This window comes from Apaloderma vittatum, unplaced genomic scaffold, assembly GCF_000703405.1.
Source record: "Apaloderma vittatum isolate BGI_N311 unplaced genomic scaffold, ASM70340v1 scaffold4081, whole genome shotgun sequence".
Classification (NCBI taxonomy): Eukaryota; Metazoa; Chordata; class Aves; order Trogoniformes; family Trogonidae; genus Apaloderma; species Apaloderma vittatum.
Window position 1 is genome coordinate 1 of NW_009700661.1, and position 21465 is coordinate 21465.

The 21465-nt window shown below is 41.0% G+C and overlaps 2 protein-coding genes across 2 annotated transcripts in view; both read right to left on the reverse strand.

Moving 5' to 3' along the window:
* Positions 1-4177: 4177 nt before the first annotated feature.
* Positions 4178-14052, reverse strand: LOC104280975 (solute carrier family 2, facilitated glucose transporter member 11-like). The gene is made up of 11 exons (XM_009878812.1): positions 13957-14052; positions 12845-13005; positions 12191-12315; positions 10446-10575; positions 9368-9516; positions 7987-8174; positions 6889-6999; positions 6177-6278; positions 5758-5833; positions 5299-5426; positions 4178-4384 (listed from the first exon to the last, which is right to left on the reverse strand). The coding sequence occupies exons 1-11, from the start codon at positions 14050-14052 to the stop codon at positions 4178-4180; spliced, it is 1473 nt and encodes a 490-aa protein (XP_009877114.1).
* A 4471-nt stretch (positions 14053-18523) lies between these two features.
* LOC104280976 (solute carrier family 2, facilitated glucose transporter member 11-like) overlaps positions 18524-21465 on the reverse strand; it is a 9364-nt gene continuing 6422 nt past the window's right edge. The window contains exons 8-12 of the mRNA XM_009878813.1: positions 21138-21248; positions 20550-20651; positions 20352-20427; positions 19375-19502; positions 18524-18724 (exon numbers count right to left, since the gene is read on the reverse strand). Coding sequence (XP_009877115.1) covers positions 18524-18724; positions 19375-19502; positions 20352-20427; positions 20550-20651; positions 21138-21248 — 618 coding nt within the window. The remainder of the gene's footprint in view (positions 18725-19374; positions 19503-20351; positions 20428-20549; positions 20652-21137; positions 21249-21465) is intronic.

The following is a 21465-nucleotide window of genomic DNA, read 5'->3' on the forward strand; positions in this document are numbered from 1 at the left end:
ACTTTGCCAAAAGCTTTGCCAAAAGCTTTGCAAAAACTTAAGAAAAACTTAAGAAAAACGTAAGAAAAACTTTGCGGAAAACTTAAGAAAAACCTTAGAAAAACCTTAGAAAAACCTTAGAAAAATCTTTACCAAAATTTTACCAAAACTTTCACAAAAACTTCACCAAAACTTTTCCAAAAACTTTACCAAGAGATTAGGAAAAAAGTTAGGAGAAAACTTTACCAAAAACTTTGTCAAAAACTTAAGAAAAAACTTAAGAAAAAATTTAAGAAAAACTTTGCCAAAACTTAAGAAAAACTTTTCCAAAAACTTGGCCAAAAACATTGCCAAAAACTTAAGAAAAAACTGTACCAAAAATTTAAGAAAAAACTTTGCCAAAACTTAAGAAAAAACATTGCAAAAAACTTAAGAAAAAGCTTTGCCAAAAACTTAAGAAAAAACTTTTCCAAAAACTTAAGAAAAAACTTTGCCAAAACCTTTGCCAAAAACTTAAGAACAACTTAAGAAAAAACTTAAGGAAAAAACTTACGAAGAAAACTTACGAGAAAAACTTACTTACAAAAAAAACAAGAAAAATCTTTGCCAAAAACTTTGCCAAAAGCTTTGCCAAAAGCTTTGCAAAAACTTAAGAAAAACTTAAGAAAAACGTAAGAAAAACTTTGCGGAAAACTTAAGAAAAACCTTAGAAAAACCTTAGAAAAACCTTAGAAAAACCTTAGAAAAATCTTTACCAAAATTTTACCAAAACTTTCACAAAAACTTCACCAAAACTTTTCCAAAAACTTTACCAAGAGATTAGGAAAAAAGTTAGGAGAAAACTTTACCAAAAACTTTGTCAAAAACTTAAGAAAAAACTTAAGAAAAAATTTAAGAAAAACTTTGCCAAAACTTAAGAAAAACTTTTCCAAAAACTTGGCCAGAAACATTGCCAAAAACTTAAGAAAAACTTAAGAAAAAAATTTAAGAAAAAAATTTAAGAAAAAACTTTGCCAAAAACTTAAGAAAAATATTTTCAAAAAACTTTGCCCAAAACTTTGCTCAAAACTTTGCCAAAAGCTTTGCCCAAAACTTTGCCAAAAGCTTTGCCAAAAGCTTTGCCAAAAACTTTAGAAAAAAGCTTAACTTAAGGAAAAAACTTAAGGAAAAACTTAAGAAAAAACTTTGCCAAAAACTTAAGGAAAAAAAACAAGAAAAAACTTTGCCAAAAACTTAAGAAGAATAACTTTGCCAAAAACCTTGCCAAAAACTTATGAAAAAAGCTTTGCCAAAAAACTTTGCCAAAAACTTAAGAAAAAAACTTTGCCAAAAACTTAAGAATAAACTTTGCCGAAAACTTACGAAAAAGCTTTGCCAAAAACTTTAAAAAATCTTTGCCAAAAACTTATGAAAAAACTTTGCCAAAAACATAAGAAAAAAAACCTTGCCAAAAACCTTGCCAAAAACTTAAGGAAAACCTTTGCCAAAAACCTTTGCCAAAAACCTTTTCCAACCTGGATGATTCTGTGATTCTGTGATTCTGTGATCTGTCATCCTGCACAAAGAACTCTGTCTACTCCTAGAGAGATATTTGCTTACGCTCAGTAAAAGGCTTGTTTCAAGCAATGCCAATATCAGTGCCATCAGCAAATAACCACCCCACAGGAGTATCCGGCATCGAAAATGATCGATAATATACCTCTGAAGAGTAGAAAAAAATTGCATATCACTGGAAGCATGGCAAAATTGAAGAAATCAACCATTCTTCTTGAGCTATTTTTACTTTAGAGAATACGAATCTTATTGGTACCAAGTCTGTTATTTTACTGAATACCTTCTATCCTCTCTAATACTATGAATTACCATCGGTCCCCAGAGTTGTAACAACTTTGTCATAACCACTGTCATCAATGGAAGCATGTTACAACTCCATTCAAATATATAGATAGACACAAATATATGGAAATAAGTAAAAATATTTATGTTTAAATGTCATTTCATTAATATCTGTATGAATAAGAAAGGTATTTTTAGAAGAAATTATGAAGAACGAAGATGAGAAGAAAAATGTAAAAGGTGGGACAAAACGTGGAGTGGGTAGTAACAACCATTTTACAGATTTATGCAGTACCACAGAAAAAATCCTTAGTTCATAAGTAGAATATTCTTTATATTTAAGGAAGACTAGACTCAACTCATATGTACTCTTAAAACCACAGAGAAGTCTGACTTACACAGAAGATGATAGAGATGAGCTCAGAGATCGCGACTCCCAGAGATACATACGGTATTATGTTACGTTGTACAGCTGTTCCCTGCCCTCCCTTACCACCACTACCCACATTGTAGAATCACAGAACCATAGAATTGCGGAGCAATGTTCCTCTTCCTCCTGTTGTCTGTGTTTCTCCTAGAATACTCATACTGCTGTCTCATTTCTAACTGGCCTCACACTCTTGTTCAGTGCTGTAATGTGGAAGAAGCAAATCTTAAATGCCTAGTATAGTTTTTCTTTATTTTCCTAAAGAAGAGGATGAGACAAGTCTCTCCACCTAGAATTAGAACACAACAAGTAATGTGCTTATTCCAGACCCCCTATTTAACTGACCCAGTACCCTTGGCTTGGAGGGAATTTGTTTTCAAAGATGCTGTGTGTTGCACTTTTGTGATCCTGAAAATCAAATAGACACACTGCAGATTCATAGGTACTTATTTACCCTTTTTCCCAAACCCTGCTAGTTTGTGGCAGTGGTAATGATTTACCACACTTTTCCTGTTGCACAGTATTTACTAGTAGGAGTGAAGAAGGGAACAAATCAGGCATGCGGGACAAGATCATGCTGTAGAAAGACTTGTGTAAGGAAATGATGTTTTAGTGTCTTGTAAGACGCTAACAACTTCCCCACTGGGAACCAGTAAGGTTGAGAAAGACCACACCTAATAAAGTCTTAAAATAACCAAGGTTTTACCTAATCTTTTGTTTTCAAAATACTTCAAATATTTCTTCTTTTTCCTTTTTCTGTATTTTTGACTAGAAGAAGGAACGTATGTTGGCTCTTGCTTTAGTGTTGTGCAATCCATGACCTCCAGTCTTGAAGTCTTAAGCTGTATCTAATTTTTTTTTTGTAATATGGTGATTGTCATAGGAAGGACAGCCATGTTGGGAAAATCTACTCGTCTTGGTATTAGCTCTTGGCACTGCTACAAATACTTTTGGAGGACAGTATGACAATAATATAGCAGGAGCCTTAGGGTTGTGAAAGAAACTGCCACTCAATATTCAGGTTATTTTGCAAATTTTATTGTGCAGCATCTGCAACAGTCTGCAGTGAAGATCTCATTACCAGAACAAGACAGAGACAGTCACAGTATTTCTTGACCCAAACAATATACTCCTAGAAGATGGGCTCTGCTCTATCCCTGACTCTTCAATCAATGAAAACCAAATCCAGACACAATCAGTAGGATATATTTTCCTAGTCACTGCTTTTTTATTTCTTTATCAGTAAACTGATAAGTTTACTGCATGAAGAAGAGCAGGAAAAAAAAAATAATGAATTCCCACCAAAAAAAAAAAAAAGGATGGAGACCATGTCGGTGGGCACAGAAATGTCGTGATAAGCACCTCAAGAAAGTCTGAGTTGCCCCTATACCAGGTATTTGCTCTCAAGTCTAACTGTAAGAGGGGGAAACACTGCAAACTTATTCCGTCTACCAGACTGAAGAGCTAAACACTTCGTTTCATCTGGACTGAAGCTTGTTCTTGAGGAAAGCTCAACAGAACTGACTAGTTAATAGGAGCAGATATTTTCAACCTGAAAGCTCTGTCTTCTTTTTCTCTCAGTTTCACAAGTGTGCTGTACTTCTGAACCCTTCACACTCACCCATCAGTAACTGTGGAGTTCTGGTTAGCAGCTCCTGTGTTTTCAGTTTACAGAGCTGCTAACTTGCAGGAACTGACAAAGATCTTATTTCTTTATACACTGTGTTTAATTTTTTTTCTGCAGAGGATTCAATTCAGCTCATATTTCAGCAGTTGGAGAGAACAACCAAGTTCACCTTGCACCTTGCACTATAGATGATTATTTTTAAAATACACATTTGTGCTGGTTGTGGAGCAATGGATTCTGTCTTGCTTAGTGAGGCTTCTGGGCACTACAGTAATAAAAGAGCAAAACATGAAGTGGAGAGTTTGTTGTTAAAGTCTAGTAACAGTCGTCACTGAGAAGTTACTTTCCTGTAGGTCTGTCTGTCTCTTCTTTCCACGGTAGTTCAGGTGGTTGAACTCCTCCATGACCTGCAGCATGGTCTTTCCTTTAGTTTCTGGCATCACCAGGAAGGCAAAGATAGCCACAGACAGACAGTATGTCAGGAAAATGATGAAGCAGAAACTACCAAGACCTTCCTATAGGAAAAGAAAGAATCATAGAATCATAGAACAGCCTAGGCTGGAAGCCACCTTAGAGATCATTTAATCCAACCTCCCTGTCATGGGCCGGGATGCCTCACAACCAGATCAGGCAACACATGGGGGCCAAACAGAGATCGAACCTGTGACCTTGGTGTTATCAGCACCACACTCTAACCGACTGAGCTAACCAGCCAAAGACAAAATGTGTTCAAATAATTTGATCTAAATTTATTTCTCCTGTGATATGGAGTTTCTGGTTTTGTATTTACTAAAAAACTTGGTCAGGGACGTGGTGCAAACCCTTGCTGCCACCTGGGCAATGGCACCGAGTGGTAATAGGAACTAATTCTCCTTTCCTGTAAAGTTGTAGGATCAGCAGATATTGAATGCCGTTTCTTGACAATTCAGAGAAGTGCTGAACTTCAGTGACTCTTCCTTTCTGCTCCATCCTTCCCAGCCAGTGCTAGACTGGGGAAGGCACATAGCGTGTTAGCTCTGTCCCTCCCTGCACAGTGCAAAACTGCAGACTTTTGTTTCCTGCTACTTACTAGTGCTGGGTGAGATTTCTGGGACTGTTCATTTTCCACATTAACCCCAAAGGAGATGCACGTACAGGACATGTGGCGAAAGGACAGGAAATCCTCATGACGTTCAGTGGTAGCGTTGGTATGTCTGTCACTGCTTTTGTGTTTGGCAGTGTTGCGCTCTAACTGTGTCCAGAGTTAGTAGCATTTTGTGGTTTTGCTATGCTTTCACTAGATAACCGAGTAAGAAGAAAGAGGTCATTGGAACTGCAATGAGTTTGGGCTCTGTCCTTTGCATGAAGTGTTGGAAAAGAGAAGTATGCTCTGGGTTCAAGAAGGGTCCAACTTCCTCTGAATTGAAACAAAAGACCCTACTTTGCTTACCACAAGGAAGGGGAACAGAAGTCCAAGGATGAAGAGTTGCACCCAGTTTGAAGCACCATTAAAAACATAAGCAGCTGGTCTATATGACTGAATAAATATTTCTGTGGGCAAGGAGCATAATACTCCAGCTGAAAAAAATGTCAGAGAAAAAAGAAAGTTGAGAAATTTTACAAGATTCTTCTGTAACTCACACTTCATATTGCCACAGAAGTTAATGATTTTAACTGACCTGGAAGCGTATGAGGTTCTGCTTGGCTCTTCAGGAGGAAGGCATGTAGGAATGCAGTGTAAAATGAAGTTTTACCTCCTACCACAGTATGGAGTGGAACATCTACCCCTGCACTGAATCAGGAGTAGGGATTCACGCTAACTGTGGAACAGCTATGCCTGGGACCTCTCCTAAAGGCTGCAGTGAGGAAGGAATGAGTATGTGAAACTACCTCAGTAGAAAATACCAACCTGGCCCAATGCCAAAGCTCATGATGAAAATAAAGATGAGTACAACAGAGCAGTATGGTATCCAGGAAAAGGAATCCTATGGTAGGAAATGAAAAGCAAATAAAACCAGAAATTATGATTTTATCTACCCAGCTGCATCAGAAACATTCAACACTGCTAAATATGTCACAGTTAAATATAAATCTGTTTCCTCTACTTCCAGAAACTTCACAAGGAGATAGTTTTTGCAGTGATCATGGCTGTATAAAGCTATTGGCTTTAATCTGTGTGCACATGGTTGGGAACAGACCACTGTTAGGCCCAAAAATAGTTCTACTCCCACTAAGAAGTTATTTGGGGGGAAGGAAATAGTAATGATATCTGCCGTGCAATAAAACATGAAGACAGGACACAGCTCTAATACATTGGTGGGGTCTTACCTGTAGTGAAAGCGTGACTGTGAGGAGGCCTAAAGCCACGGCCATAACAGTGTAGGTTTTCCACAGCAGTGTCTTCCGCCCTGTGCGCTCAATTAGGAAACCCTGCAACCAGGAGGACATGCCGTCAGCTCCGTAGGACAGACCTCAAAGGCAGGCACTGGTGAGTTGCTCTGGTAGCTGCCTTCACTGGCCAGGATCTCTGAAGAGCTGGGGACTGGCACGTGCTCCCTCCTCTGGGACGGTGAGTAAAGGCATCTGGGGGGACTGCCCAGGACCAGGGGCTGCAGGGAGGTGAGGGAAGGTGCAGGGCTGCAGGGAGCAGCCCAGTGCAGAGGAGGCCTGAGGTGGCACTCTGAAGGCAAAGGATAGCCAGGGAGGACAGCACAGTGGAAACGCTTGCACTGTTGATTGTCATGAATCCTACAGCCATGAGTCCTACTGACAAGTGGGCACAGGGATATCATCGGTCCTTTCTACAGTGGGGAACTGGGACTACCCAGGCTGGCTCATGGTTTGAGGAAAAGAGACTCCTGTCCTCCCATAAACTGAACATAAATGCCCGTGTTTGCAGGGTATGTGGAGAGGATTTTGTGTGATCAGTGCAAAGTATTGCAGTTGATTCATTGCAGAAGTTTGATCCCTGAAGCTCCATTTACAGCAGTTCTAAAGACTGAAATGAACCATGTGTTAGAGCAGAATGAAATTCACTTACACACAGAACTGTGGTGAGGATCTCAGTGATCCCAACGCCTAGGGAGACATACTGGGTTTGAGCAGGAGGGATTCCAGCCTTTATAAAGACATTGTATGCATAAAAGTAAACCTGGAATGAATAGAGACATGTGAAGGCTGTATCCATGTGGTCATGTTTACACTAGCTTCTGTCTTTTTTGACAGAAAATAACTAATCAAGCCATAAGAAAAAATAAAATCTTGATTTTAGTAAGTAATCCTCAATGTTTTCACGTGCTGTGCAGAACAGCTCAGTCTTGAACTCAGTAACAGACACCACCTTTTTTTCCCTTGCTTTTAGCACTGCCTTTGTCATATCTTATAGGTTATATTTCTATCTGACATCTTTCGTATGTTATAGTGTCTCTTGGATGAGGAGTGTACAGAAATGTGGACAGCACCTACTAAGCAAGTTATTTAAATTATCTTTCTACATAATCTTCAAGCCTCTGCAGTGATTTTGGTAGTCACTATTTTTCCAAATGTAAGCACTCCTAAAGCATAAGACATTCTACTGTTACTATGCTCGGTTTCTATGGTGTGCAAAGATATTTCCAGATAAAAGGTGTATGAGAGAGTATATATCAGTAACTGTCACATATATTATGGGATGTTGTAATTGTCTATAATCTGAAAAAGTGCAAAGTCAAAGGATTTAGAGAGAAACACAAGGAGATAAGACTGTGGAAATGCACCATCAGTGCACATTACAAACCTGACTCAGTTTTTACTGAAAAGGCTGAACAATTTTGGGCAGTGCATTCTGGAGTTCAAAAGATCCAGAGGAGATTATGCTGTTCTTTACTTATTCTGTATTTGAGATTTTTTTTGCATTTCTTTCCATTCTTTCGTCATAACTGGGTAATCCATAGAGATGCTTTCAGTTGACACTTACTAGAACACAATTCTTGACTATAGCAGGTCCCAAATTTCCATGGGAAAAGGTTATAATAAATAGTAGCAACGTCCCCTCATTATGTCCAACGTTGCAGTCAGCATTTTACTACTCATTGCAGGGCTTACTTTTTGCCAGGAAACTGTGAGCAATCTAGAAAGCAGAGGAAAGTAGCACACGTACCACATTGATGCCAATTAACTGCATGCATGAGGCGACAAGGAAGAGAGTGATGAGCTGCCAACGCACAGCTTTGTCACAGAAAAGATCACAAACACTCTTAGCCTTCTCTCCATGTATGGCTTCTTGCTCTGCCATCATGTCATCTATTTCAGCCATGTGGTCGCCATCTCCCCAGAGCTCTTTCACAGCTGCAAAGAGAAGAGGTGACTCCTGGTCCAAGCGCTCCTGTGGATAGCCTGCATTTTACAGCTAGCAGTGCTGGCAGCACTCCGTTGCAGAATTAAGACTTTCATCCTTGAGCTCTTTTCTAAACAAGTACGTAACTCTTGCTTGCTAATTATGAAAAGAGACCCTGACCAGCTGAATATAGCTCATGTTGGGAGTTTGTCCGTGAGAATGGACAGATAAGAGGCTTCTCGTACACAAGATGTGCCTGGGAGTGAATGGGAGAGTGTGATCAAAACAGACCTGGGAAAGTCTGTTTTACCTGTGTGATAAGCGAGTGATTGAAGGAGCACATGAGCGAATAACAATTCTGGCTGTATAGTCTGATCTCTTGCTTGTAACCCATAAATACTTCTTCTCGCTAATAAACTCTGTCTTAGCTTCTCTCAAGAGCTGAGTCCGTGCCTTTCAGTCTGCCGCACTCTCCAGCACAGACACGAGTTCAGATTACCTCCTGCCTTGCAGAGTGCCTTATCCGAACTTCGAATTAGGCAGAGATCCATTCATTGTTATCTGTTTTACCCAGATATCATAATTATAACCTTACCTTTGGCCAGTGGCTGTTTGCAGTGTTTCAGTATAAATCACACTTAAATTCTTACCAGTGCATTCCTGAATACCCTTCTGCTGAAGGTGTTGTTATAGCGCACACACCAAAATGCAAACAAGGAAAAAGTACTCCTGCATTAAAAAATGAGTCTACATCCAAAGAGTTCTCTCTTTTGATAGTTAAAAGCCCACAATAGCTATTTCTCCAATTATATTAGTTGTTGTTGTTAGGGTTACTGAAGAACTGGAATGCTTATGGATAAGGAATAACTGTAAGGAGCATCCCCTTCTTACAAAGAGCTGGAAGGGATGGTATCCACACTCTGACTGTTCAGGGCAGAATCTCTAACGATGGAAATAAAAGCTCAGTGTGATCACATCCCTCAGAGGATCCTAGCAGTGGGTAAGGGAAATACTAGTGTGGATAACGTGAGAGAGAACTAATACCATAACACAAGAGGCTGTCTTTTGTTAAAGCTGAAGGCAGTTTCAGAGCCAAAAGACCAAGAGTCTTCTTCCCAATTATATTTCTCTTCCAGGCTCACGTAAGGCTTTACTGTATTTTCTACTTTTTGCTAAAATGAGTATTTGTGGCCCATTTCCTTACCTTTGATGCACGCCTCCTTGTCCTTTTTGTCAATAAGCAGATAGCGGGGAGAGTCTGGGAAGAAGGGGAGGGTGAGAAGCTGAACCAGAGCAGGAACCGCATGGGTTGCCATGAGAATAGGCCAGAGAACATCTGCTCCGAGAACTTCTCTGAAACAAAACCAGCAGAGTGAGTGAGGGTAGCTGAGCAGCCATGTGTGCTGGCCACGTGAGCATATGCAGACAGAGTGGTCCCTCAGCCCTGCTGCATGTGTCCTGGAAACTCTCACCCAGAAATCTCCAGCATTTCTCAACCCGGAAGAATGAAAATCTCAATGGGAGATGGAAGGGGAGAGCAGAATGCTGTTGCCTGCAACACATGAACTAGAGTGTTGCCACCTATTCTCAGTGGCGAGCATTCTCCTGCAACAACTAAGGGCCTACAAGGGTGAAGAGTGTCTCGGCACAAGTGCTGAGGAGAGAACCTGCAGTGGCTGATTCCCCTGCTTCTGATGCAGAGGCTCCACAGGTCGTCAGCCTGGTACCAACTGCCCCAAATAGCAGCCGCTGGGTTTGCTGCAGCTTTGAGAATGATGCATGCCCTGGGAACAGGAAAGACCAGCTCTGGCACAAGACAGGCAGAAGGAAGCTGTGCGGGGGGAATAAATCCACCACAGGTTTCTGGGTTTGCATGTGTGTTTGATGAGTGGGTGTGCCAGTTTGCGGGTATTGTCAAGAAAGTTTTGATGGATCTAATATTCCTTGCCCCTTCTAAAAAAATAAAGAGTTAGAAGAGTGAGTTCTTACAAAAGATGGATTTGTTTCAAATCCACTGAAAGCTGTTAAATGTTTTTATTATCTGCGTTTTGACCTGTCATTGCTAGGAAGCAACTTTGTTCTTCAGAATTAAATATTTTGTATGACTTCTGCTTCCCATTTGCTTAAGTCAGGATTCTGAGCTGAGCTAAGTCAGTTTGGCTGCCTAGGTTATCCTGCAACCACATCCAGAACTAGTTGCCGATTTACCTATCCATAGGCTTCATTGACATATGCATATATTTAATAAGAGAATAAATTAAATGGGTCTCAGACCCTCCTACCTGAGACCCAGAGCAAATCCTGCAAACTTTCCGACAGCAACGGCAGTAGAAGCTGTCATGGGAATCAGCCCGCGGAGCTTCCGTGGGGCACATTCGCCAGCATACATGAGATGGATATTCAGGGCTAAACCTGCAGTGACAAATGGCTGTGAGGGCAGTTCCAGCTCCCGTAGGTCTGGGGCTTTGGAGGAGACGGTTACAGGCACAGCACATAGCGCTGGGCTCCCAGAGATGTTTTTAACTGTACTAAGTATGTGTCTGCCTGACATGAAGCATGTTCCCAGTTACCGTGGTCTTGCATCTTTACTAAATGTTTCACTGTGCAAGTGTGTTCCTGCCCTGGTGTGAAAGCCCCAGGACAAAAGGTCTCTGGGGCTCCTGGCCCTGGTGACAATCACCGCAGAGGAGGGGGCAGCTGTGCCGATGGGGAGAAGAGGATGGGTCAGGTGACCCAAACGGGCGATCACGGTGCTCCTTCCCATGTGCCCAGTATATAAGGGCCCCTGAGCACAGCCTGGGGGCTTTTGGTGCCCCCTGGGCTCGAAGTGTCGTCATGGGCCCTTGGTCATCGCTGCCTGTGCCACTGGTGTTCCCACCTCCTGTTTCCCACCTGCAGAGCAGCACTGTTTGACAGGGCAGGTTGTGTTACACTGCCCCCCCACCCTTGGTGGGAGAGGACCCAGCTCCTTTTGTGTTTCTTTTGGACCGTCCTTGGGACTCTATGCTTGGGCTTTTTCATCTGGACCGAAAGTCCAGTCTGGGACTCTTTTCCCTGCTTGGTACCTTGTTGTCATCTGACATCTGTGGGTCCCATATTGACATGCTATCTTGTTTCTTTAAGCATATTTGCTTTCTTGTATATGTAGTTTGACATCTTCACTGTTACTGTTAGTATTATTTTTTATATATTAAACTGCTGCAATTTCTTTTTTTAATCTTAAAGCCTCTGTCTTTGGTTCTCCTGTTATCCTCCCTTGGGAGGGTAATGGAGGAATCATAGAAAGCATCTATCAAAGTTTAGTGGCTGACTCAGCCTTAAACTTTGACAGTTTCCTGGGGAATTCTGTTTGTGACCAGGCTGGCCTTCTCTTACAATGTTTTGTGTAGCCACATATACAGGATTGGTGTCGCTCCCTTTAATCTCAGATTATATATTTCAGTGTCCACTCAGGAAGCATGTGCCTTATTTTGTGCTTGAAACCAACAAGTAAACAAATGCCATATGTTCCACCTGATAGGTGACTTATTTAATATTTATCCTCTCCATTTTTTTTTTTTTGCTGGTTAGTATTGTCTTTATCTAACTACTTGGGGATTGAAAACACCAATAGCACGTAACCTTTCTGAGGCATCTGGAGATTAGAATAGCTCAATTTGAAAACTGTTCTCTTGTGTGCGATATGGAAGGCAGTATCAGCCACAATGAGCAGCAACAGAAACAAGAGGTCAGTTTTCTAGTGAGTGAGCATGCTCCTCTCAAATATTGCATGTTTTGACTTTTTCACAAGTTGGCAATCCTTTTTATTTGAATTAGATGTAAAGATAAAGGAATAAGAAATAGAGATGTCACAAATGATTAATTATGTTTATGGCTTCTTATTTAGTTAATAATGCATTCAGAAACCAATTCTTCTGCACAGTCTAGTAAAAATCTGTGATCTGTATACTCATTTTGATAAATCCTTGTGACCCTCAGTCACTGCTCTCCCAGCTATTTAATACTGTAGGTAGAAATGCTAATTTACCTCCACTTGCTCCAGAAACTAATCTTCCAGCAATGATCATCTCAAAGGATCCACATAGCCGGCTGAATCCCATCAGAGTTGCACTCAGCAGGGCAGGAATATTGCTGAGCAACATGGCCTTCTTCCTGGAATTTGCTTAAATTAATATGAGCATAAATATTGACCATACGTCATTCACAGCCTGACAGAAGTGGCATGAATTGTACCATTGTTAAAGACTCTGTGCTGGCTTCTGAGATGAGCTGCAGTGGAGGAAATGGGAAATAGAAATGGGGAAACTTTGTCAGGGACTGATAAGCTAGTTGAAGCTTTGGTACCTCTAGTGGAACCAATGTCTGCATGAAGAACAAGCTCTGTGAACTGTTTGTGAATTTCTTGTGAATTTGTCTGTGAAATTCACTTTAAAACGTACGCATTCCTTCTGTGACTTCTCTGAGCTGAATTCTCTTCGGTGTTTATAAGGGAGAAGGTATGATTTTCTCTGTGATCGGTGGCAGATTTTGTCAGTTTGTTTCTTCAGTGAACTGATCCTTCCTCTGAAGCAGCTCTGGGCTGCTCACAGTGCAAGTTTACAAGTAGTGTTTCTCCCAAGACACAGGGACTTATTTTTGTTGTAGATATAAACAGAAAGAGCAATATAATCAGTATTCCTACCTTCCAAATCTAACAGACAAATATCCAGCAGACAAGGACCCCAGAAGCCCACCAATGCTGTAAATGGACACAACAAAGGACCACGTCAAAGTAACCATCTCTTCACTGGGAGAAGAGCCATATCTCTTCAGCCAGGTCTCACGGATGAAAGTTTTGATGTACTTCAGAAAAATACAAACAGAAAACAATGGACTTAGTCAACATGCTTTTGCATCATTGCACCTCTTTATTTCTCTTACCCACTTACTGGTCTTTTTGATACATTTCTATCAGCACCATGGTTGAAATCTTAGTCTCAGTGAAATCAAACGGAATTTTGCCACTAACTTCCCTGGAATTAATATTTTAGCAACAAGGTGCAATGAATAAATATATCAACATTAAACATCAACTATGAGTGCCACTGAGAGGGTGGCAAGTTGGTCATCTGTTTATATGCTAAACCCTGACTGTTTTGTTACCTGATCTTCCCTGCCATTCCTGCCTGTCTGCTGCTTTGGGCGAAACCCAGATTTGACTTTAACTGCCTTTGGGGAGACCAGGATTTGTCCTTTGATGTGGCCTATTGTGGGGTCTCTCTGACCCAATGTTCATAACTTCCAGGGCACTCTCATTATTTATGAGGGTTCCCAAAGTGGTAATAGTATGAGCTCAACATCCTTGGCATGTTCAGGATCACAAATGCTTCCCCTAATTTTCCTTTCCCAGCTGCAGGTGTCAGTACTGACCTCAGCTATAGAGCTACAGTCCTTCCCTGTCCTGTTTCACCTTTCAGTCATTCAGACATAGTGTATGTGGCCAGGTCTGTGCTAAAAAGGACTCCCTGAGCACTGGGAAGAGGAGAATGTCCTGTGAGCAATCAGTAAGGGGAACATGCCTGACTTTATAGGTGTCACTCCTCCTCCCCTTTCCCAGTTCTGTCACACCAGGCAGTAGTTCAAACCCCATGAAACACTGGAGCAATAGGAGCTACTCTTAGAACCAAGAAACTACAGTATGACTAGTTTTACGAGCAGAAGTGAAAATATTAGTGATTGCATATAAAGGCAGTAATGCATGTGAATATTGAAAACCATACTAGTAGCTCAAGTTTTTGAGCTGTCCGTGCTTACCTCAGCAGGAGAATTGATAATGGAGACCTGCAACCCATACTGGAAACCTCCACCAATGCCCAGGACAAAAGCCAGGAGGAAGAGATTGTAGCTCATTTTCTGATAGGAAATAAAATCAGCAAATGAAGCTGGGACAGCTGTCCAGGTATGCTCCCAACAGTCCTGTTTCACCTCCAGAAGCTCTAACAACTTGAGCAATGCCACGCATCTGCCTCCTATGAGACTGAGGAGTCACTGCAGGGTGCGGCAGAAGACCACAGCCACTAGAGCACAGAGCAGTGAGAAAACTGAGAAGAGGCAAAGCTCATAGCTCTCTCCCAGAACCCAGTTACACACTTCAGTGCTTCTGTCTTCAGCTTTGGCCATCTTAATCTGCATTATCATAGGGTAACCAGCTGCATGATTCCTGTTTATTTGTCCTTCCTCCTCATTTCCCACTTGTTACTTCACCTAAATGAGTATTTTGCTTGGTGACTTGGCTGAGACTAGATAAACATTTGGGGGTTGAGGGGCATGAACAATGACTGCCAAACATTTGCAAGCTGATTTCTAATCAAATGAATGCTGTTGCTTGAATGGCATCCAATTTATTCATGTTGCAACATTATTGGCTTCAAAGGAATCAGCTCAAAATAAATTTGGCGCATTTGTATATTAAATGACAACAATTTTCTGTTTGTGAAGCACTAGGAAGAAATGAGATTCACTGTCTCTACTACTAGACATCCTTACTATCCTTCATGCTACAAAAAATGCCACACATCAGCACAAAACCCCTCATCAACAAGAAAAACAGTAAGTCCTATTCTAAGTGCAAATTTTGTATTGCACCTGCAAATCTCTTAGTGTCATTCACATTCTGTACTATAACACTACTGCTTGATTTTTCTGTTGCTTCTCTTTGGTGGCTTTTCCAGTTTAATAGATTTTAAATTCATTAAGATTTTTTTAACTTAATGTTTATCCTAAAATCGCTTTTTTAAAACTTTTTTTTTTATCTTTTCTGGGTATCTGTTCCTGTACTTCCTTGACTAAGAAGGTATCTTTCAGATCTGTTGTTATTGATATCTCTTTCATTGTGGAGGACTTTTTCAGTCTTGTGTCTATCAAACTATGTTTTTTGTTGCTGTGCTCTGAAGTCCCTTGGTTTGTTTCCCCCTGGTATGTATCAGACATTAAATATAAATGTGCTCTTAAATCCAGTTTTCTTTTCTTTCACTAAAGAATTTCTTACAAAATATTTGCTATCTTTCAGATATGACCTCATACTACTATTTTAACCACACCTGATTCAAATTTATTTTTCTTTCTGTACTTATTAGAATAGTGGAAAGGAAAAAAATGTACTGCAAAAATTCTATTTGGGTAAACAAAAAGATAAAGGGATACCAATTGGCATGCAAAGGTAGTCATCTCCACTTGCAGACTAGGTCTTTCCTGATGCTTTCTTTGGTTACTCTGGAAAAGTCACTCTCTATATAAAGAGAAGCCTGAGATAACATTTAATCTGTCACTTCATTCTTTCTCAGTGTTTACACTCCTTTTGGTTTGTGATGAAGTTCTTGCTATTTGCTTTGTCATTATTGTGTCAGTTACTGATGAAACTGGATCATTTTGGCAAGCTGTGCATTCATGCCAGGTCACTAGGGACGAAAAACTCCAGCAGCAGCTGACACACAGTAAGAACTGCAGGAGATGAGGAAAGGACAATAAAAAAAGGCAGTGATGGAAGCCAAAGTCCAGGAACTGGTGCAGACTAGAGTGAACTGGCTTGGAGTCCCCAAGTGATACGTTGGGTAATCAGTTATACCATTTAAAGGCAAAGTTCCTGACTTCTATCTTGAGCCTCAATACAGCAAAGCCTTCTGAAGCGTGATTTAAGCCTGACTAAGCCTCTGCATTCAACTCTTGAATTATGGGATCAGCTGACACTGTAAGAGTAACGGTCATGGCCTGAAAGTTCAAATCGATGTCCCTCTAACGTATGGTAGATGCTAGAAAAGTTGAATGGCAGTTTTAAATCCTGACTATAAAATAAATAAATTACATTACTTTTATCCATAATCCTCAAAGGGCCTCTTTATCTAGCAGTCTCCAAGATGATTCTGTTAAAAGGCTTTTACAAGTTATTCAACCAGCTTGGGGGCAGATTCCTTCTCCTGGTGAGTGGCTGTGTTTGGTGGTTCCCCAGACTAGGATGCTGCATGTCTTCAGTGTCTGGAAAAATCCCAGCTCCAACTGAGCTGGAAGTGAGAGGTGGTGTGTGTAGAGGAGCATTGTTTGAGAACAGCAGCAGTAACCTTTTTCCTCTGGTGCTGGTGGTTATCGATCAATCCAGCAGTGCACAGTGATTTTATTTGTAAATAATGGTATGGACTATGACTCTCTGAGGATCACTTTTCAAGATGTACTTTTGCCTAATACTTGCCATGATAAGAAAATTGACCTGAACAAATGTCACGTATTTTTTCAGTTGAAGGTGTTTTAATTCAGTAACAGTTAACAAACGTGTTAAATGCTTTGATTAAAATATAACCAGTTAGGCCAATTAAAATGTAACCACTGTTTGTCTTTGCTTAGGCAGTCTAAAGACACCTGATTTTAGGCTGTAGTCAGAAAAAATGCTGGAAGTTGGAATTAGTGTTTTCTGACCCATGTACTCATAGGACAAGATCTGAAACTCAGGGAGTCAAGTAAAGGTGTGTAATTTCCAAACAGGCATGGTTCATACTGCCCGGGTACAGCCAGCCTCCATCCCTCCCAGGCTCTGGGGAAAGGCACAGCAATACTGACTCATGGGAGTAGCCACAACAGTGGCCAAAGTGACATTGGAGGACTTCTCCTGACCTGTATGTCCCAGCTGTGTGTGCCTGGCCTCTCCCTCTGCCCAGACAGTCTCTGCAGTCCATCCCCTGCTTCTCACCCTGCATCTCCTCTCTTGCCTTGTCTTTTTTGCTTCATATCTGTCTCCTGCCCTTTCTCTGATCCTCACCAAAGGAGTTACAGAATATTTTGATACCATTGTGATGGTACCAGCAAAAGTCAAAACAAAAACTGCGTTGACAGGGTGTTTATTCTTTCCATCTGCCCCTCACTGCTCTCTCCAAACTATAGAAATAGTATCTCTGCAGTTTCCAGCTCCATGGAGTCCTGCTCTTGACCATCTTGTCTCAAAATGCTGTGTATTTCAAAATCTCAGTGTTATCCAAGAGGAGAGATACCTGCTCTTGCCCATGTCTGTATACAAATGACTTCTGAAATAGCAGTAACCACAAGTGAAAAAAAAGTTTAGTTTTATTTTTCCTGTTATAAACCATAGGTAGTGAAAGAGTTCTTGTACATAGTCCTCTTCTGAGAAATAGATCTGCTGCTCCACTCATGCCCAGCATGGCCATAATACACTCCAGAAATGTTTACAGTCTTGTCATCCAAAAATGCTGTATTTTTTTTTAAATGTTGTTTAAAATATACTGAAACTTTAACTACTTATTTTGAAAATGTGCGTGCTCTTCTTTGCTGCCACCATCAGCAGTGTTATGATTTTCATACAAACAAAGCCAAATAAAGAGAGATGGCTTGATTATGATTTTGAGAAGAAACCAGAAGAAACTTCACCAGTCAACCCCGTGCCTGTGACAGTCATTATTAAATGAGCGTTGCCCTGTTCTGTACTAGGTTAGCTAGAAAGGTTCAGTATCACACCTGGGTCTTTTCCAGTGTGCTCTATGGAGACAAGAACATGCTGCAGAGAATGTTGTGCTATGATCTAAATCTCCACATCCAAAATAAGCTGCTGCCATAAGAGTTCCTCAACAAACTCTAACCTTAGCAGGGCACAGGTGTAAAACCCTACAAGATGCACCAGCAGTGTCTGTGAGAGCAGTACAAACTGGACTAAAGAATTACTTGTACTTTACAACATAATACTGGAAGAAAACAAACAAGCCATGAAGAAAACCAGTCCAAAATAAACAGTCTACAAAACAATGCCCAAAACTCAGTTGTATAATAAGCCACTTAGCAAGTGCTAGAAGCTTTCTTCCTAATCCATCTGTCACATGTTTTTATAGCTGAAAATAATTAACTGCTCACTCTTGCTCAACAAGTAGCAGTCTATTTGAAAGCACTTAATAACAGAAATGACGGGAGCACCAAGACAAGGTACAGAGAATTTCATCTGGTGTCTGAAAACAGAACGTAATCGTATTAATTTCTGTGTTAGAGAGCCCAGATTCAGTGGCAAGGAAAGAAAAATTCCTGAAATGGGAGTTACTGTTTGGGTAGAGGAGAAATATAGAAGAAATTCAGAAGAAATTTGCTAAAGAATTGCATGGCATTGTTTAATGTTAAGAGAAAAAAGCATTGTTCTGTTACTAATGTGGATTGTAAAGTACATATGTGTTACTTAGCACTAAAACCTGAAAACAGATTATTAAACTTTTGTTGGGATTTATCAGGGTCAAGAACCTAAGAGTAATATATTGTCCCTAACCCTACTTCTCTGTGTCCCTGCAAGACAACATAGCCACTGCTGAATTTCTCCCAGATACCATCCTCCTTTCTTCTGCTACAACATGGTGGATTTGATCTCTTCAGGGCCTTTATAAAAAGCCGCACGGGTCTTAGCTTTGAAGTTCCGTTTCTTGAACTCCTCTGAGATTTCCAGGAAGGATTTTCCCTTTGTCTCAGGAAGGAAAAACCCAACGTAGAGTGCAGTGCAGATGCAGACCACAAGGAATGGGATGTAGCAGAAATGTTCTAGACTTTTCTGAGGAGGAGGAAAAAACCAAGACAGTGTTGGTGACATTCCTCATGATGACAAATAGGCCACTAATCTCTGTTCCTGCATAGACTAACTTCATCCAGGGAGTACTTCTGCGCACCCTGGTGAGGGCCACACATGCCTGGGTGCAACAGCTCCCCAGCATGGTTTAGAGATTTGACATAGCAAGAAGAGTATCTCAAAATGTCTTTCTCTATATGTATATAATTCTATAGAATGGGGACCCATCGTAGGAAATAAGACAGGATTGGATGTTGTTGAGTTCTGCTCACTTTCTCTTCAGGAATCACCTTAGAGAACAGTGCCAGGGTCTGTCCAAGAGGAATTACATCACATCTCTAGCCTCAGCTCTTCTCAGCTGAGGACAGAGGAGGAATATTCGTCATCCATGCCCTAAATGAATCTGCTTCCAGCCTCACATCATGAATCACCACAGGGAACATGGAGGAAGTTTGGTTTAGAGGAGTTCTGAAAACTTTCCTTGTAAACATACTTTTCATGACCATGCTGTGTTGCTGTGTGTCTGCAGCTTGTGATATTCTGGGCTCTGTCTCTTTTCCTGGTCACTATCGGAACCTCTTTCTTTTACAAAACACTAAAGAGCTGCAGGTGATTGCTTTGCCTTGGGAACCCACCACAATGAATGGAAAGGCTGTTCCAACCAGAAATAGGTTGAACCAGAGCAGAGAGCCACAGATCATGTAAGCAGCTGGCCGGGACATTTGATCAAAAACCTCCGTGGGCAGAACTCCTGTTACACCAGCTGGAAAAAGAAATGGCAAGAAAGTTAATAATGCTGTTGACATTATATTAAAAACAAGAGAACAAATACTAACAAGCAAACCCAACATGAAGTATATGAGAAAAGCAAACTATTATTCAGTAAATTATTCTCAGTAGTCAGCAATGCCAGAACAAGTGGTGATAGAGACCAGAGACTCATACTGCAGTGCGGAAGATTTAGGTTAAAGATTAAGGACTGGCTAATTATTCAGACTGTCTCATGTTAGAATCAACTGCCAGAATAGGTTTTGTAATCCACATTATTCTCACAAGGACCCAACTGTGAGAATGGCTTATAATTAATTCAACTGTATGGCACTGTAGGGACTGGGACAAGAAATAACTGCCAACTCATGGGGCATGTGACACTGGCAGCTTGATTCTTTTCTTACCTGCCTTCCTTCAAACTCATGTAAGTGAAGAGAGCCTCACATCTACTCACACACCATGCAAATACCTGAACCCACGCAGCCCGTGTACTACCCCCACAACCACAGAAACTAATGGATTCTACCAAGAAAATGCATATTAGTAGGTTAACAGATAGATGTGGAAATTGTGCTTCCAGGCATCTGCAAGTAAATAATCAGACGACATAGCTGGCAATCTCCAGGGTTAAAGTGAATCATTAGAAATGCTGGTCTACAGCTCTAACAGATTACGCAACACATCAAAACCTCGTTTGTCCATTTAAGACAAGAATCACTGCCTTATTCCTTTGAGTGTGCTGTGACTAGAGAGAGTCTGAGAGTTTCCATAAGCTGCTTTCACACATCTCCAAGTCCCTGCAGCACCCAGAAGTTTCAGTGAAAGCACTGAGGGAACTGACCTGGTCCGATTCCAAAGCTCAGGATATAGGCGAAAATGCAGGCCATGCTGAGATAAGGCATCCAGCTAATCTGAGTCTACAGCCACAGAGACCAACAGAAAACCAACTTGCACTTATTTGCCATCACTAAACACCCCAGTCATATAAAAGGCAAAGCCCAACTCCATTCCAATTAAATAATCAAATTAATTTTGTTACCTGGTGGCTCAGAGCGACCATGAAGACAATGGCCCATCCTGCCATAAAGATATATCCTCCCAGGAGCAGTGGCCTTCGACCAGCGTAGTCTATAATCATATTCTGTACAAAGAAAGACAATGAAACAGAGCAAGATATTTTACCTTGTGTTTCTATTTCCCACCTACTCCCTCTTCCCATTTCAAAACCCTGTGCCTAGTTTGCTCTACAGCTACTTTAAGGATGTTGCCCACTTTTCAGCAAAAAAAAAGAGAAGTCAAAGGAAAGAGTCTACTGGCAGGAATCAGGCAAGAAGTGCATTTAGAGGAGACAAGAATGTCCCAGCTATAGCCTAAACTCTGCCCCTATCCATCCTGACACAAAGCAAGGGGTTTATTTTTAGAGATTTCAGACAGTGGCAACAATGCAGTGTCTGACATAATACTTGTGCATTAACCTGTCTTGACATGAGAGCTGAGAGACTGCCTGGCTGCTGCACATGAAGGGCTTCCTTAACATGAAAAGAAATGTAAATCCAAAATTTGTAATTAACAACCTCCTCACTGTCAACAGAATCTGCGTGTCAGCAGAGTGCATTAAGAGTCTCACACAAGTGACAGACGTGATCAGCTCACAGCTCCCTGTGCCAATCACAACGTATGGGATTTTGTCCTGAGGAATTCCAGCCTCTTGGAACACATAAGCTGCATAAAAATACATCTGGGGAGAGAAGAAAGGAGAAGGTAGTAAGGGCAAATATCTGAAAATACATCCCATTGTTTTTCCTGAAGGACCACACAGAGAATGACTAATGTGCCATCATACAAGTTATTTTGACAGCATTTCCCTGAATCTTGCCGTGATGCACAGAACAAAGCATCTGAGGTTTGAAGATCTCCACAGGCAGAGCAGGCCACTATTCGTTCTTCTCCCGCAG

Coding starts and splice junctions, on each gene's coding strand:
- LOC104280975 (XM_009878812.1), bottom strand. CDS start 14,052: ATGAGCTACAATCTCTTCCTCCTGGCTTTTGTCCTGGGCATTGGTGGA. Junction 10,576..12,190: donor AGTTTCTGGAGCAAGTGGAG/GTAAATTAGCAT, acceptor TTGTCACTGCAG/GTTTAGCCCTGAATATCCAT. Junction 5,427..5,757: donor GAGCTTTGGCATTGGGCCAG/GTTGGTATTTTC, acceptor CATTTTTTTCAG/CTGGAGTATTATGCTCCTTG.